The sequence below is a fragment of the Macrobrachium rosenbergii genome, chromosome 42 (assembly GCF_040412425.1).
Source record: "Macrobrachium rosenbergii isolate ZJJX-2024 chromosome 42, ASM4041242v1, whole genome shotgun sequence".
NCBI lineage: Eukaryota > Metazoa > Arthropoda > Malacostraca > Decapoda > Palaemonidae > Macrobrachium > Macrobrachium rosenbergii.
Window position 1 is genome coordinate 33,720,380 of NC_089782.1, and position 17,246 is coordinate 33,737,625.

General features: G+C 36.3%; 1 protein-coding gene across 2 annotated transcripts in view; it reads right to left on the minus strand.

Annotated features, from left to right (window-relative positions):
- Window positions 1–14,810, minus strand: part of LOC136828212 (cuticle protein CP1499-like) — a 118,256-nt gene extending 103,446 nt beyond the window's left edge. Inside the window, exon 1 of one of the 2 annotated variants that reach the window (XR_010849959.1) lies at window positions 14,358–14,496. Coding sequence is in view for 1 of the 2 variants with exons in the window: in XM_067086054.1 (XP_066942155.1) it covers window positions 14,358–14,539 (182 nt within the window). In the remaining variant the exon portion in view is untranslated. Of the gene's footprint in view, window positions 1–14,357 lie in introns of both variants that reach the window. The other variant, XM_067086054.1, reaches the window with a different exon arrangement.
- Between the last annotated feature and the right edge of the window lie 2,436 nt (window positions 14,811–17,246).

The following is a 17,246-nucleotide window of genomic DNA, read 5'->3' on the forward strand; positions in this document are numbered from 1 at the left end:
TAAAAAAAGACAAAAACAAAGATTATGAACGTACAACCGAGGTAATGAAATTCCACAGTTAAAAGTTATCATGGCTAAAAAAAATAATTGTGAAAACGGAAATTCATAGGAATGCATAAATAAGCTTTGCAGAAAACAAACTTTCAAATGAGATAACCCTAAAAATATATTGCTAATCTGAGATAAAAACTAAAGGAAAAACGAACTATTCACTCAAAGGTCAAGTCTTCAAAGGTTTCAAAGCTGAAACGTAACTTTAAAAACAAAATCAAGTTTACTGAATCTGATAACCACTAGAAAAAAAAATTGTAATGTAACTCGGTCTAGTGCTTCATATAACAATTACGAGCAAGATTCTCAGGAACTCGGCAACACATAAGTTTCACACCTAATAAAAGCTTCGTGTATCTAGTTAAAATGATTAAATGTGAATACATTGATAAAATGTGAATACAGACAGTATTCAAAATAACTTTTTAAAAACTGTCTTCGCGTCAAACGGATTGGCGCCAAAACACTCCCGCCAAATCGTAGCCGCAGGAAACGGCTTCGCCAAATAGTACCAAACTCTGTTAGGATATATCTCTTTCCGCCCCTCGGATCTTAATTGTCTATTTTTGACAGTTGATAAATGTTTTTCTTTTATACTATACGCCAGTATCATTATTCATATCTGAAAGCCTGTGGTCTTGTTATTGATACTAGGTAAATTAAAATCTCAGCCACCACGTATGGTAACAACCCTATAAAGAGATAGTGGCAGTAGCAATTTTGACCTCGTAATCTCAATTATCCGTTTATGATAGTTTATAAAATATCCCTTTTTTATTATATTATAAGTCAGTGTCATTCTTCATGGCTGAAAGAATACAGTCATGTTATTATATTAAACCAAAATTTCAGCCACGTATGGTAGCAACTCTATAAAGGCAGTAACATTGCTATCTATAGGTCAGTCACCCCGTGTCTAACATAGTGATTAGGTGCCCGTGTGTGTGTGTCAATTTGCGTGGTCAGTCGTCTTGAAAATGCCCAATTTTTGTCCTAGCTCAAAGTTTCATGCCAGTTGCATACTTGGAGAGAATATTTAGCAAATATCAAACGAATAAGGGTCTAGAAAAGGTTGACGAACACCTACAGCCGTTCTAAACCGCGTGGTACAGCGGTTGGTTTTGACAAATAGGCTCGTGTGCTTTCCATGCTTTGTTTTTGTCTGAATCTTTTGAAATGGAGTGAAAAAAAGATGATTTAAATAATGCATCTGAAGCTAGAGTAAATGCCGGAGATCCGCTTGGCATCATGGAAGCCAAATAAGCTAGGCCTAACCGCGGAAACTTAGGCTTGGGTCTATGCGACCTGACTTATTTAAGGATTATTGAAATATGTAAATCTACAATTACATAGGAGAACTCTGACTCGAAGCTTATAAATATTACTTAGTGATATCTGTAAACGTTTTCTGACTCGAAGCTTATAAATAATTTGTTATAATCTCCGTAAACACTGTCAGAAAAAACAAGTGTCTTTTACGGCGGGATATAATTACCTTTGAGAGGTCAATCTTTTCAGCCTCGAAAAGAACAAAATTCAAGCAAGCCTTGAATTGAATTGAACTGAATATAGAATTTAGGCCAAAAGCACTGGGACCAGTGAGGTCATTCAGCGCTGAAACGGAACTTGACAATTAAGAAGGTTGGAAAGGTGTAACAGGAGGAAAACCTCAAAGCAGTTGCACTATGAATCAACAGTTAGGAGAGACTGGAAAGTGAGATGGAAGGAAGAGAATGTGTAAGGAATGACAGTAAAAGGAACGAAAGGGGTTGCAGCTAGGGGCCGATGGAAGGCACGCTGCAAAGAACCTTAAGTAATGCCTACAGTGTCCCGCATGAGATGCACTGTTGGTACTACCTCCCTAAGGGGAAGCAAGCCTTCAGGCCCACTGAAAGCGAATTCTTGTTGAAATACTGAAGCCAGTAACGCATAATGAAGGCATCAGTACACCTTTTGAAAAGCATCAACAACAATTTCAGCTTCGAAAAGAATGAAAAGCTTCCACCAGGAATTGAAGGAATAATGGAAGGCGTTTCCTCGCGGCTTGTTTTAATTTCCACTTGAAAAGGTTTTGGTTAAAATGAAGCACAGTTCCCCTCTAATATACAGCTTCAATGAAGCTTGACTGATATTTTTGCAACGAACGAAGAAGGTGAGTAAATTCCTTTTATTTTTTCAAATTATTTTTTAATATTTTACTGTAAATTCATATATATACATATAAATGGAAATTTCTTAGCCATATGAAGTTCGGAAATTATGTATAATATATATACATATATTTACACTATGTATAGGCCTATACATATACAGTACAGGTATACACACATACATTAATATATACATACATATATATACAGTATATATATATATAAATTTCTGACTCACATCAGGATCGAACCCAGGTCTTTCAATTGAAAGGCAAGACCTGGGTTCGATCCTGATGTGAGTCAGAAATTTGTTTCTGTTCCACACGTGGTTGTGTTAATTATTTCTTTATATATATATATATATATATATATATATATATATATATATATATATATATATATATTATATATATATATATATATATAGACTACACATGTTTTTACACATGTGACTATAGACGTACATCCACATGCTATATAATCACTGACAATCATCACTAACTAAAACGTTAAAGTGTGCATTATTCAAGAAGTACTAATTGCTGACTTAAATTTAACCTGTCTTTATTGTATAGCTTAACCTTAACTGATTCGTTACGTATCATCATTAATTAAGCGTAGAAATGAAAAGTATAAAGCAAATTGACAGTTTGTTTCTTTGAAGGGTATAATCATTCTGAAAGGAAACATTAAATTGCTTTAATAAGAACAGCAGTTAGATCTTCAGTGGCTGGAGAGTTTTAGACTGATAATATAGGCCTATAGACGTCTTCACCGGCGTAAAAGGACGTGGACAAAATATAATGCAAAAAATAAATCTATGAACAAAAAGCTGATAAACGAAGGTTGGTCCACACCTATTTTAGAAACTTTGATCAGAGAGAGGCTACAAAGTAGTATAGGCCTATAGACGTTTCCACCGGCCTAAACGAACGTTGACGGGGTATAATACTCGTATGCAAAAAAATAAATTATAAATAATAGCTGATAAATGAAGGTTAATCCACAATTCATATTTTAGATTTTATTATTAGAGAGAATCTATAAATCAACGGACTTACCTAGGACTATCTCCTGATATTTTCCAGAAAATAGTCTTGGTATTCCTTTAAAACAAATTATAAAAAAAGGTTAATATACAACTCATAAATTAGAAAACTATTAACAAAAAAATCTATAAATGAAAGACCGTAAATATCTGCTGACATTTTTCGAAAAATAGTCCTTAATAATCCTCTTCCGTCGAACAATTCCGAAAGCACGGCTGTGAACTGCACGCTCGCGACCTATTGTATTGTGCTGATATTAACCACCAATTATAACCAAAAACCCGATGAGCTAACCGTCTGGTTATCTGGTAAGGTCGTAACCCAGTGACAAGTAATGGCTACGTAGCCTCACGCCTTTCTCAAGAATTCCTGACTAAGAAATTGCTGTGTTTGTACCGTCATTCATCTGGCAACGAATGCAGTGGGTATTGCAGTCTGTAATATTTATAAGTATGAACCTCGCATGAGCTTGCATATATATATATATATATACGTGTTTTTTTTCCGATAAAAAAGGGGGGTATTTAAACCTTCTTTTACTTACTCTTGCGCACTCCATATATATTCGGAAATAAAAACATATTTTATACACGATTAATAAAAGCCTTATTGGTTCGTATACGTATAACTTGTTAAGACACCTTCTACCACGGATGACTTTTGTTTTAAAAAAAAAATAATACTATCGCGTATATATACGATGTTTAGCCATCTATCGACTTGCAAAAAAATTATGTATCATATAAATATATATACGGCATAATTTTACAATGAAATCTTCCGTATTAATAAACTAACCGACGATATAGTGGTATATCATTGCTGATTCATGCATTATATTGTCGAAAATGTATTTTCAGGTACTTATTTAAACACTTAGGCCTACATGTACATTTTATGTTTTAATATTACTATAGAACTCGGATTTTTTTCTTCAGGGGATTTCAACATTCTTCCCTTTCCTGAAGGGGAATATTAGGGATTTAGCTCTCGATAATATAAAGGATTACAATGTTCTTGGGATTTTTCCCTCTCTCTCTCTCTCTCTCTCTCTCTCTCTCTCTCTCTCTCTCTCTCTCTCTCTCTCTCTCTCTCTCTCCACTACGTCCTTTAAACAAGAGAGATCTATCGTCAGCATACAGTAATGCGGAAGGAGGTTTGAGAGAACAAAAAAAAAAAAAAAGCTTTAAAGCAACACCTTTGTTACTTCGTTTTTTTTTTTTCATTCAAAATCAGTTACGCTTCACAGATTTCCTTCGCGTCTAGTCCCTCCTTCCCCACACCCACAAACAGGTCTATACTACCTCCCTCTTTCACTCTCATTCTCACCCATCTTCTACTCCCCTACCCCCATCCCCACCCACTTAGGACGGCGAATTAGTGCCATAGTACTGTCGTTAGTACCATTCTCTAGACCTTGATTAGTACCATAGTTCCTGTCCAGTTTAATTTCAATTGACAGACGATCTCGTACACATTTAATCCATTATCCACACACACACATTCACACACACACACACACACACACACACACACACACACACACACACACACACACAAGCACATATCTCGTCAGTTATTCCAACTGAATATTTGTGAATGCCATCGGTAATTATTTGAAAGTGCTACGTTTGCAAACGTCGTCTTACTTCCCTTCAGAAAGGAGCAGGATTTGCGCCTGGAACGTTTACGACAACGTAGTCCTACACATTACATCTACGTCAGGCTCATTAGCGCGTCAACACCCCACCTCCCCCCCAAACACAAACACACACACACACTGCACTGTTAAGCTCTGTCAACCACCCCCTTGCTTCATACAGATACTCATGGCGTCAGTTCCATTATATATCTCTTTCAGGTCTTCCTCTTTTCCTTCCACCTGACACCTGCAAATAATACTCTGTTCAACTGTCTGTTGTAAATGTGTATAAACATACATTTATAAGCTTCGTAGGAGGGCAAGGGTCGTCAGTGTATACCTTGCGCTGTGCACTATAGCCTAGGCATTACTTGAGGACCTCGTTCATTCCTTTTGCTGTACCTCCTCCGTTCCTAGCAATTGTTTCATAGTGTGACTGCGTGACTGCGAGGTTTTTCTCCAGTTACACCTTTCAAACTTTTTACTTTGTTACCCTTTCAGCGCTGAATGACCACATCATAGGTCCCAGGGCTTGTTGGCCTTTGGCCTAAATTCTATATTTCATTCTCACATATATAAGTTCACACACACACGCACGTGTGTGTGTGCGTGCGCGCGCGCGCAAAGTCAAGGACTTGCATTACCTTCCAAAAGCGTCATTTCTCGACTTAGATCCCGAATCTCTCAACGAAGCCAGTCAACCGGGCAAGAATCTCTTTCCAATCGACCCTTTCTCATTTTCTGAGTAAAGGGAAAGTGACAGTCATCGTTCTCTCTTGAACTTTGAACTCCCCCTTGAAGGAGGATGGAAATCATTTAAAAAATATAATGATAATAATTATCTACTTTCAGACACATTAAGTCTGGGGGAAGCAGCGCTGTAATCTGTATAATAGTGATTGCAAGTCTGTAATCGCTACCCAGTGAATAGAATGTAGAATACAGAATTTAGGCCAGAGGCCAAGCTCTGGGACTTATGAGGTCATTCATCAATGAAAGGGAAATTGACGGAAAGAAGGTTTGAAAGGTGTAACAGGAGGAAAACCTCGCAGTTGCACTATGAAACAATTGTTAGGAGAGTGTTGAGGAAAGTAAAGAATATGAACTTAGATACAGTGAAAGGGGTTACAGTTAGGGGGCCGAAGGGACGCTGCAAAGAGCCTTAAGGAATGCCTACAGTGCACCGCGTGAGGTGCACTGAAGGCACTATCCCCCCCACCCCCCACCTACGGAAGACATCTCTCTCTCTCTCATCTTCCAGTCCCTTCAGACAGAATCATTACAAGTAGGTGTCGCCCCTTTAGACTTAAAAATCGCCATATTCACTGTCTACAGAGTTCAGTGAACTTTAAACTTCTGTAAACCATAGGGTAAGCCGTCTTATGCTGAGTGTGTGTGTGTATATATATATATATATATATATATATATATATATATATATATATATATATATATATATATATATATATATATATATATATATATATATATATATATATATAATGAGCCACTAATTCAGTCCTTAATGACCAAACGATACTGAGTAATATTTCTCTCTCTCTCTCTCTCTCTCTCTCTCTCTCTCTCTCTCTCTCTCAAGGATCTCAGTGAGATTCGCAACTCGGTGCTCTGAGGAAATTAATGGTGTCACTTTAGGGAAGGAAAGTGACAAATAAAGAAAAAGAATAAAACAGCATAGGAATGGAAACCGAAAATAAAATGAATAACCACCGCGTCTAATCCCTGTAGCCGCAGCCCTGCCCCATGGAGGAAGCGGTACATCCGTCCCTTGAACAAATGAAGGTTATAGGATCTTGCAAAGAAGAGGAAATGATGTATTTCCTTTTAGCTTACGTGGGAATTGCATGCATTTTCAAAATCACTTATTTTCACAGCCTAGGTCCCCGCAGGGAGGACAGTGCCGTCAGTGCATCTCACGTGGTGCATTGTAGGCATTATTTGAAGGTCTTCGCGGCGTCCCTTAGGACCTTAGCTGCAACCCTTTTCATTCCTGTTACTGTACCTCCTTTCATATATTTTTTTTTTTTCATCTTACTTCCGTCATCTCTTAGCAATTGTTTCATAGTGCAACTGAGAGGTTTTCCTCCTGTGACGCCTTTCAAACCATTTCATTCTCAATTTCCCTGTCAGTGTTGGATGACCTCATAGGTCCCAGCGCTTGGCCTTTGGCCTAAATTTTATATTCCAGTTTCAATTCATGTGCTTCCACTATCCACATTTTTTGTAAATATGTAGACAGTAAGTGTTAAAACCAATATTTATAGTCTAGCAAACATGCTAATGTATTTGTGAAGAAATGCATTTCCCATGGCGTGTCATAGTTTTGAAAATTCACATCGCAAAATTATCCTTTTTCCTTCTTCCAACTGTAATAGACTATTCTCTGCTCCACTCTGAGAACCAGTTCCTCATGTCTACAGACCCGTCTGCAACAAGAAATGCTGCAAAAGCAGTCTCTGCCACCGATAAAACCATTTTAAAATAGATTCCCAACCGGTCCGCTTCCTGTCTCTAAGGAGACAACAACTTCCAGTGTTATATTTGTGCGGTGAAATCTTTTAATTCTTTTTTCTTTCCTTTAAATAGCGACCACGCCCAATTCCCAGAGAAGGCGAAGTCTGAGAGATCACGTTACTGGTTGTAACCCTCCCGATTAGACCGAGCTCGCTCGCCAGGACATCATTGGCTAAAATCTCTCGGAGACACCTCGATCAAGAGGCGATCATTGGTCTAGCCCCAAAGCTACGACAAAGGAGAAAAATTCCTCTTAACAGAATGCATGTGGCTTCCTCACCTTCAGGTTGTCTCTATTTTTATTTTCGTGTTCAAGTTCAGGCGTAACGGTTCTCGTCCTCTTAAGTTTTTAAAGCGCTGTTGATTCGCAAGGTTATATATATACTCTAGGAAAGAATGGGGCTTCTTGAATTACCGTTCCTCGGATCGATTGTCTAGACTCGGTAGCAGAATTTAAGAGAATAAGAAACTTAAATTTCTAGATAAAATATCGTTTATTGCATTGCAGTTTACCCCGATGTAATTTTCTTCGGTTTTTTTTTTCTTAGCTTTGAGAAAAATAAATTTCGTTATTGTGTTTTTTGATAGCGTGTGTATGTATATATATATTATATATATATATATATATATATATATATATATATATATATATATATATATATATATATATATACACTTTCATCACGTATATATAATATAGAATACATTTATACGTATATATAATATAGAATATATTTATATAACTTACATTATAAATACACACACCTATGCATATATATACATATACTGGTGAGCGTTTGTCCTTGACTTATCTACTCGCAATGATGCAAGGTTATTCTAGATCCGGTGTTAAGGCTAAACATCCAGGAAAAGTCTGAGATACGCGTAAGGCATATTCAGACTATTACTAAAGACTTTCAATGTTCTACAAAAAAAATCACATAGGCCTACAGTCTTGGGAAATGAAAAAAGGATAAAATACTTTCGGACAAGATGGGTTCGCAATTGATGTCCATTTTACTTTATAGAATTGTGGCGTGTGAATATGTGAATATATATATATATATATATATATATATATATATATATATATATATATATATATATATATATATATATATATATATATTGGTAGTAAACACAACATACTCATAAGGGACAATACCGACGAACTATAGACTTGCCAGGTAAGTAGTTTGCAAATTCATGAATAGGCCGAGTCAGTGATTAATTCCTTCGTCCAATCATTTTTATTTTTAATGGTGTTTGACATCCCATTTGCTAAAGGCCGCAGTGTCTTGCTTTTTTCTTGTTTCCCATTACTTTTAGGCTTAGGATAGTTAAGGAGATTTATTGATCGTAAATAGAGATATTACACAGGCCTTTCGATTTCTGTAGTCACCCATAAATACTCGAATGTATACGCGTGGTTTTCTATTGGAAGCTACCGAGATGTACGTTTTCTTTTATCCATGTTGGTAGAAATCGTATGAATTTCTTTAATGTTTCTTCATCAATGTTGGTAATCGTATTTTCTTCAGTAATGTCTTTAGTTTTGAAAAAAAAAAATGCATTTTTGAAAATCGGTGTAAGTAAGTCCCCGTTGTTATTTAAATGATTTCAGGTTGGAATAATGTGTTGTCAGTTCATAAATCGAATAATTTTAAAATGTGGTTTGAACCGTGTATCACTTATAAAACATGCTTTGAATCGTGTGTCACTTAGAAAATATGCTCTGAAACGTATCCAGACAAACTCATTTTACCTTAATCATTCGTAAAGTCCACTGTATATTACACTAAAAGGTATTTGTCAAAGCGTCAATGTTGCGGTTGTCAACAAAACCCCTTTTGATGGAGAAAGAATTGATTATGAACTGGGAAGGGACATAGCTTACTTACTGCTCACAGTGACCCGGTTAGCTAGGAGATGAACTGGTTACTTAATCCCATTACTTTTTAGATGAATCGATTAATTCATCCAATTTGTTTGGCGATGAATTACCAGTAAACCTTCCCAGGCTATCTATCATCGGTACGCTGATTAACAAACAAAATTATTGCATATTTTTAAGTCGATGATGATAAGAGCAGGGGCGCTCCCCCTCGAATCTAAAAGAATTTATAATTTTTTTTTCGAAGCCATCATAAATTCGACGAGAATATATTCATCTTATACAAATACCATCAGTATTTTCCATTGTTCACCAATGATAATATTATTAATAAGTATCGTTAATGAGGTGATTCCGAATGCATGTACACATGAAATGACTCTTATATCTTAACATTTATCGTTGTTCTTTTTGAATGTGAACTACTCGCGAGTTTTGAATGAATTTCCTCGGCTAATGAATGATCAATGAACTCAAGTGTCATGGAGATTGTCGAGTGGAAACTTTCTTTTTTTTTCAACTTTATGCAATTAGGAAAACCCCAAATTTTACAATCGCATTGATAAGAAACAACGTCTGGAAGTGATGAAAGGCAAAGAAAATAGGTGAAAACAATGAATAACAAAAGACTTTTAGACATCCCATATCCGTACTTCGATTCTCTATGGTTGCGAGCGAAACATTCTGAGACTAGAACTGTTGCGTTTGTGCAAACTCTTGATTACTGGTGAATGTACTGTTATTTTCTCCGACAGTTTTTATATATGTGACGTTTTTTTGCAACTTACTCTTTCTTTCTTCGGTTATGAAACCAAAGTAATAAGTTTCGTTGAAGAGAAAAAGAACGTTCGGCTTCTGATGTTGCCAAGTAGAATGTTTGTATCGAGTGAGAATTATCAGAATATTTTCTTGATGTTAACGCATTCTCTACTGTCATTGCTTTAAATTGTTTATGTGATTAATATATAGTAAATTTCACTGTAATAAAATATACGAATGAAAATTGTAGTATATAAAAGATTCATTATACAATTGCATAACAAATTACTAAGCACTTTACTGGAAGTTTCACAGTGGACCGATTTGAGAGCCCCATTCATTCTGTCCTCTGTGAAATTCCGCCCATTTTTGGAGTGAAGAGCATTACCTGATGGTTGCACTTCACAACAGTTAATTAATTTCTTAATAATAATAACTTTAGTAATAGTATTTTATGTTCCCTCGATAGTGTTCATTTATAAATACACATATAGCCTAATTAAATATTCTTTCCATATTTATATTTTCCATGTTACTTTTTTAATGATAACCCCACTTCTTTGCCAAATGACCTTGTTCATTGCAAATGCACACAATTGCTGCCTTTTTTTTTTTTACATATTATAATAGGGCGGTTTCACTGTTAGTTGATGAGTTTGCATTTGTTTAGGAAGATTGGTTATTGCACTAATAAATTTGAATACAGTGAAGCTTCATTATAATAATACCGAAACGATTGGGGACACGATGGTGAGGGGGCCATGGGATGAACACTGAAGCAGACACACTATCCAGGATAGAAACCAATGGAATCTAGTTATGGATTAATAATGATGAACTCGCTGATGCACAACTGCAAGACGCCAAAACAGGACATTATTGCATGTCCATACCAAGCCTATGGTGGGAAGACACCAACATTAGAAGTACTGTATACAAACCGTCTTTTCGTCACACCAACCAGTTTCCCTCACCCCTCCAGGAATAGAACAGGCAAGTGGTAAAAACCAGTTTTTCATTTAGCATGGAGCAAACCAACATGGGCCAAACGGTGCCCAACGTTTCAGAAAATCAAATAACTCCATGTAGGTGCCCCAACCCTTCCTAGAATGCAAAGGTAAAATGCTCAAAATGCAGCCACACAGACGTGAGGACTGGTTCTCCACCGGCAGGTTAGAACTGGCATACCTATAATGAAAACATCCCCCCCCCCCCGCCCCCAAAGTCTGGTGACCAGATACAGCCTCCTCACAGACTCAGTCTGTGACTGAACTGATTTCATGGAAACCACAACCTGGTACCTTGTTAATATCCTGATATGTTTTCCTTCTCAGATCGTTCATTTTCCTTTAGTCGTTTTCACTTGTTTTCTGCCTGTGACTGAAGTGGGGTATCACAAGACTGTGGCAGACATATATACAGCAAACTCTTGTGCAACTTTTGTATATACTGTATATTCATTGCTATTTACAAAATCATTTCCTCCGTTGTGTTAGAGATTTAGTTTACACAGGGGAAAATACGAAGGTATTTGGACTAAGATTAATAGTCTTCGATTTCTCTGATATGTAAGTGTAAAAAATTTACGGTCCAGAATCGTAGTGATATCAGGCCCACTAAATTGGTCAATCGTCTATTGCATAAACAGTTGTGTACGTAATTAAAAACAGCCCCACAATTGCTTTAAAAAGTTTTACTTCCATTTAAATTGATCTGTCGCATGAAATTAATATGTTAACACTCATTTTGTCCGGGGAGATAAGAATCCACAATTGAACAGATTTGGATTAGTATCTGTTTTTATTAAGGTACCCGTTCGCGCCGATTTTTTCTCATTTTCTTTAAAATTACGGTGTACGTTTTCTTTGTCCCAGAAAAATACTAAGATCGTATGTTTTTTTTTCCAATTCAAATTCAAATCCAAAAGCTTTATTTCGTACACAGTTGGCCATAGACAAATATAAAAATACATAAAAAGATCTATATAACTATAAACGGAATAAATCGAAAATGACAGGTACGAAAAATGATTATGAAAGTTTGAAAATTACGAGTACAACAAAAATAATACAATAAAAATAATACCCTATATTGCTTCTGGGTAATATTTCATTTTTTCTTCACTGGGATCCGGTGCGTAATAACCGTAATTTATGAAAATCGGATACTTGTGTATTTTTCATTTATAGATCACACAAACGTATTATACATAATTTTTCAATTTTAAAACCTATTTTAATGGACTTGACAACGAGCAGTGGTGTCAAAAACTCTTTTACTGTATGACCAACAAAATCCTTATAGTTGGAGATTCATTGGTTTATGGTTACTAAAACTGGCGTCGCAGCGAGGTTATTATTTTTTTATGTGGACAATAGTCAGGCCCTTCTCAAAAATCTGCTAAGTTTAACAGCGCCTTACTTACTAAGCAGTACAACAGAGATTAACACCTACCTACTTCTGACCACATACTTTTTTGCTTTGGCAAGTTAAAACTAGTTCTGTCTATATGGCAAAGTTTCATTAAATAAAGTAATTTACTTTCAAAAGGGTTAAGGGCTGATAATTTTCAACCTAAGTCATACTTATTTGCTTAAGAAAGTTAAAACTAGTTCAGTCTCTAGGCAAACATTCATTAAATAAAGCAATGTGCTGTACCTTAAAGAGTTTTAAACCTGAGGGTCATACTTATTTGCTGTAGCAAGTTAAAACTAGTTCAGTCTTTGGGCAAAGATTCATTAAATAAAGCAATGTACCTTAAAGAATTTTGAACCTAAGGGTCATACTTATTTGCTTTGGCAAGTTAAAATTACTTCAGTCTCTGGGCAAAGATTCATTAGAGTAATGTACCTTTCGAAGAGTTTAGGGCTGATAATTTTAAACCTAAGGCCAACTTATTTGCTTTGGAAAGTTAAAACTAGTTCAGTCTCATGGCAAAGAGTATTTAAATATACAAAGCAATGTACCTTAAAGAGTTCAGGACTGATAATTTCAAACCTAAGGGTCATACTTATTTGCTTTGGCATATTAAAACTAGTTCAGTCTCTCTGGGCAAAGAGTCATTAAATAAAGTAATGGTATAAAGAGTTTAGGGCAATTTTAAACCTAAGAGGACTACCAATATGCTGGTATTACTTTACTTTTAGTACCACAACTCGATATTGGTGTTCTTATGCTGTGCTCGCAAGTCTCCTTAACCTAACCTAAACTAGGGGGCTGGGTTCTTACCTAGCTAGGGGGATTTTGTCCCCCTGAACCCCAAACCTAACCTATCCAAGGATACTGTGCTGTAAATTAAAATAATGGGTTTTGAACCTGGCCTAACCTAACTTAGGATACCAAAGCCTTACTTAGCCAGGAAGGCTTCCCCCCCCCCCCAGACATCCAACCAACCTAACTTGGGGCACTTTAAATTAACATATTGGGTTTTGAACCTATGTTAACTTTTTATGCCAGAGCCTTACCTAGCCATGGAGGCTTTGCTCTCCCCCAAACCTCCACCTAACCTAACTTGGGCTACCAAAGGCTTACCTAGCCAGGGAGACTCTGCCATACCGAGAACCCACCTAACCTAACTTAGGGCACTGTAAATTAAAGGAATAGGGTTGCAACCCAACCTACCCACACCTAACGTAAGCTAGCCTAGGGCACCACCTTAACTGGCCCAACCCCAACAAAACCTAGGTTACCAGTCCTTACCTAGTGTGTAATGTCACATTAAAAACCTCTAATGAACCTTAATCATAATTAGAAATTGCGGAATTATCACGAAAATGTTAGAATAGGCCTATAGCCTTGTAATTCACTCTGTTTGTATTTTTCTCCACCCGAAATGCTTCGGTTTCCCCCAGTGGTCCCATAATTTAAGAGGGGGGTCAGTACCTCTTTAGGCCTACCCTACTCATTTATTACAGAAAGGAATGTCAAAAACATTTACAACACAATAAGACGTTGGCGAATATTTTAAACGTCTGAAAACATTTAAAATGCACAATAAGGCATGGGTGAATATTTTCAGTCGGAGAACATTTACAACACACAATAAAACATGGGTGAATATTTTAAATATTTAAAACACAATAAAACCTGGGTGAATATTTCAAACGTCAGAAAACATTTAAAACGCACAATAAAGCATGGGTGAATATTTTAAACGTCAGAAAACATTTAAAACAAACAATAAAACATGGGCGAGTATTTCAAACCCCAGAAAACGATGATGGTTTACAGGAAAAACGTTTACAAAACTCCCAAACGTTCGTTCAATTAAACCTTACCTTGAACAGAGTTCGAGGTTACGGCAGTAGGCCAGGGTGACGTTTAGAATACAGTACCTCCTTATAGGCGTATCTCTTTCTATCGTATTTTGCTCCACCGTGTTATTGTAGGATGTACGGGGCTTCCATTTTATCTTTAAATTACTTGTTTGTTCTCGAAACGCACGAACACATACAAACATACACAAACGCGTAATACAAGGGGCAAGAGTTTAACACGTCTGCACTAAACAAACAATGACCGTTGACTAGAACCGGTTTTTTTTAACTGAAATCGGATTTTTTTTTTGTAACAAGCCGATTTTTTTTTCAACTTAAGCCGATATTTTATTTAGATGAAGCCAATTTTATTAGTTGATGCTGATAATCTTGAAATGAAGCCTTTTTGGTTTTTTTACTAGCTGAAACTTATTTTCTTTACTGAAGCGTTTTTTAACAAATCGATTTATTTGAACTGCAACCGGTTTTTTTAACTTAAGCGGATATTTTATTTAAATGAAGCCGATTTTATTAACTGATGCTGATAATCTTGAACTGAAGCCTTTTTGTTTTTTTAGTATCTGAAGCTTTGTTTTTACTGAAGCCTTTTTTAACAAATCGATTTTGTTAACAAGTTTTTTTAAACTGAAGCCCTGTTTTTAAAACAATGATTGAATTCCAAAATCCGACACGATGATGAAATTTAAACGAACCAGTCAGCTCCCTGCATTGTTCACGTACCCATATTACCCAGATATTCTAAAAGAAACGTAACGTTATATATATATATATATATATATATATATATATATATATATATATATAGAGAGAGAGAGAGAGAGAGAGAGAGAGAGAGAGAGAGAGAGAGAGAGAGAGAGAGAGAGAGAGAGAGAAGAGTCATCCATACCCACAATGCACTGGGACAAACAAAATCCGATCAGGAGCTTTAATTCACATGATCGTGTTATACACAAAGAGAACTTAGAAAAAAAAAGAAGTAAGAAGGTGACCACATTCGTTTAGTGCCAAGTATATATAGGCTGTATATATATATATATATATATATATATATATATATATATATATATATATATATATATATATATATATATATATATATATATATTAAGTATCCACCCGCCACTATCAGTGTAGCCTTTGCAAAAGAATTTGAAATTCATAACATATCTATTCATTTTACTGACAAACCATTTATCTCACCAACAGGCTGTCCCTGTTTGTTGTGTCTGCTGGCTGCCGGCATCCTGGGTACCAGGTATGTGATGATACACGTTCCATTGATGTATTGTTTATTATACGCACAGGTAGGTTTGTATAATCAGCTGTGTATTAACACATTCGACCAATATGATTAGCTGTTTTATTAATGTTTGCAAGTGGTGATTTTGTGGTCAGAATGGTGCGACTATTCTTGGCCCCTTCTGTGGAAATGGCCTAGGCCTGCTCTTTAGTAGACCCTACCTATTAATTCCTGTTTTACCTCCTGCATTTTACATTCAGTGAATGCTAATGGGAAGTCTTTTCCATTGCAAAATCTCTGTTCAAAACTTGAGCATCATTGTCGCTGAATGAGTTATCAGTTGTTGATGGGCCCTTAAATGACTGACATTGCCTAAGACAGTAAGATAATGTATTGCCAGTAAGACCTGTTTTGCTATACTGTTTTGCAAGTCCTTAGTAAATGATGTGTAGCTACATGGTCCCCAGGGATGGACTTTGCAAGTCCTTCAGCTCTACCTAATCTTTTCTTCTGTGCTTTACAAGATATAGTCGATTTGACTTGATTTTGCACTGCTCTTGTACTTGATCAAGTGTCCTGGTTGCTTATAAGTATTAGAGGTGTTCACTCTTCCCATATCAGATAGTACTGCCCCCTCCCTATTTCAGTCTTCATTACCATACAAGTTACATCATTGCTCCAAACGGTACGCCCATTTAAATTTCCTCCAATAATGGTTGTACTTGTTTGCTTCAACTGACTCCATAAGGATGCATCCGAGCCTTACCTACCCTAGAGTGCCGTGCTCTGAGTCTCTGACCTGGCCAGAGGGATATATATATATATATATATATATATATATATATATATATATATAATTTTTTTCCAAGAGATAAGTGGTCATTGGAGTGTAAAATATTATTAAGGAGTTCCTGTAACCTTCAGAGCACTTATTTTCTCTGAGATATATTTTGAAACGTCTTACATCTGTCACCTTCTTTGACTTAGCTCAATTTGCAGAAGCGTGTTTGTGTGTGTGTGTGCGTGTGTTTGTTTTGGGGACTAATTCAAACGTTGGTGATTAGAAGATATTGGAAATAAAAGCTCTCAAGAGCAGTTTTCATTTTGAGAAATTCTGCAGTGGTTCTGGACCCCATAACCTATGTGATTCGGCCTTGGCCACTCAGTATTTGTGTGTGTGTGTGTATGTACGTGGGACTAATTCAAGGGCGTCACCGAATCACGTATTGGCGATTGTCGAAAGTAAATAGCAAATAACGGATATAAAAAACAAAAAAAATCAGAAAAGGAAAGGGGTTTCACTAAGTGGTGACAATTGTCTTTGTTCTTCAAGTTCACTGTCATTCCCCTTGAGGTGAAACTGTGAAATTCGCTGATCAAGGTGACTTGTGTGTAATGTCACCTGTATTTAAAGGTCACGGGTGAATGAGCAAGAAACAGGAAGCTTCCGGTCCGCGCAGTGGAGGTGAGAGTCTGGTGGAAATAAAGGTCAGAGTCGAGAAGATAGGCCTATAGGTCTATTGTTCGACGGGAATATAATAACTTCTGGGACACTTGTCTTCGTACAATTCTGACAAGTTTTTTTTTTTTTCTGTACTTCTCTTGAAGCATATTCCCAAAGTCCTCGTTGGGGGGTAGTATTATCAGTG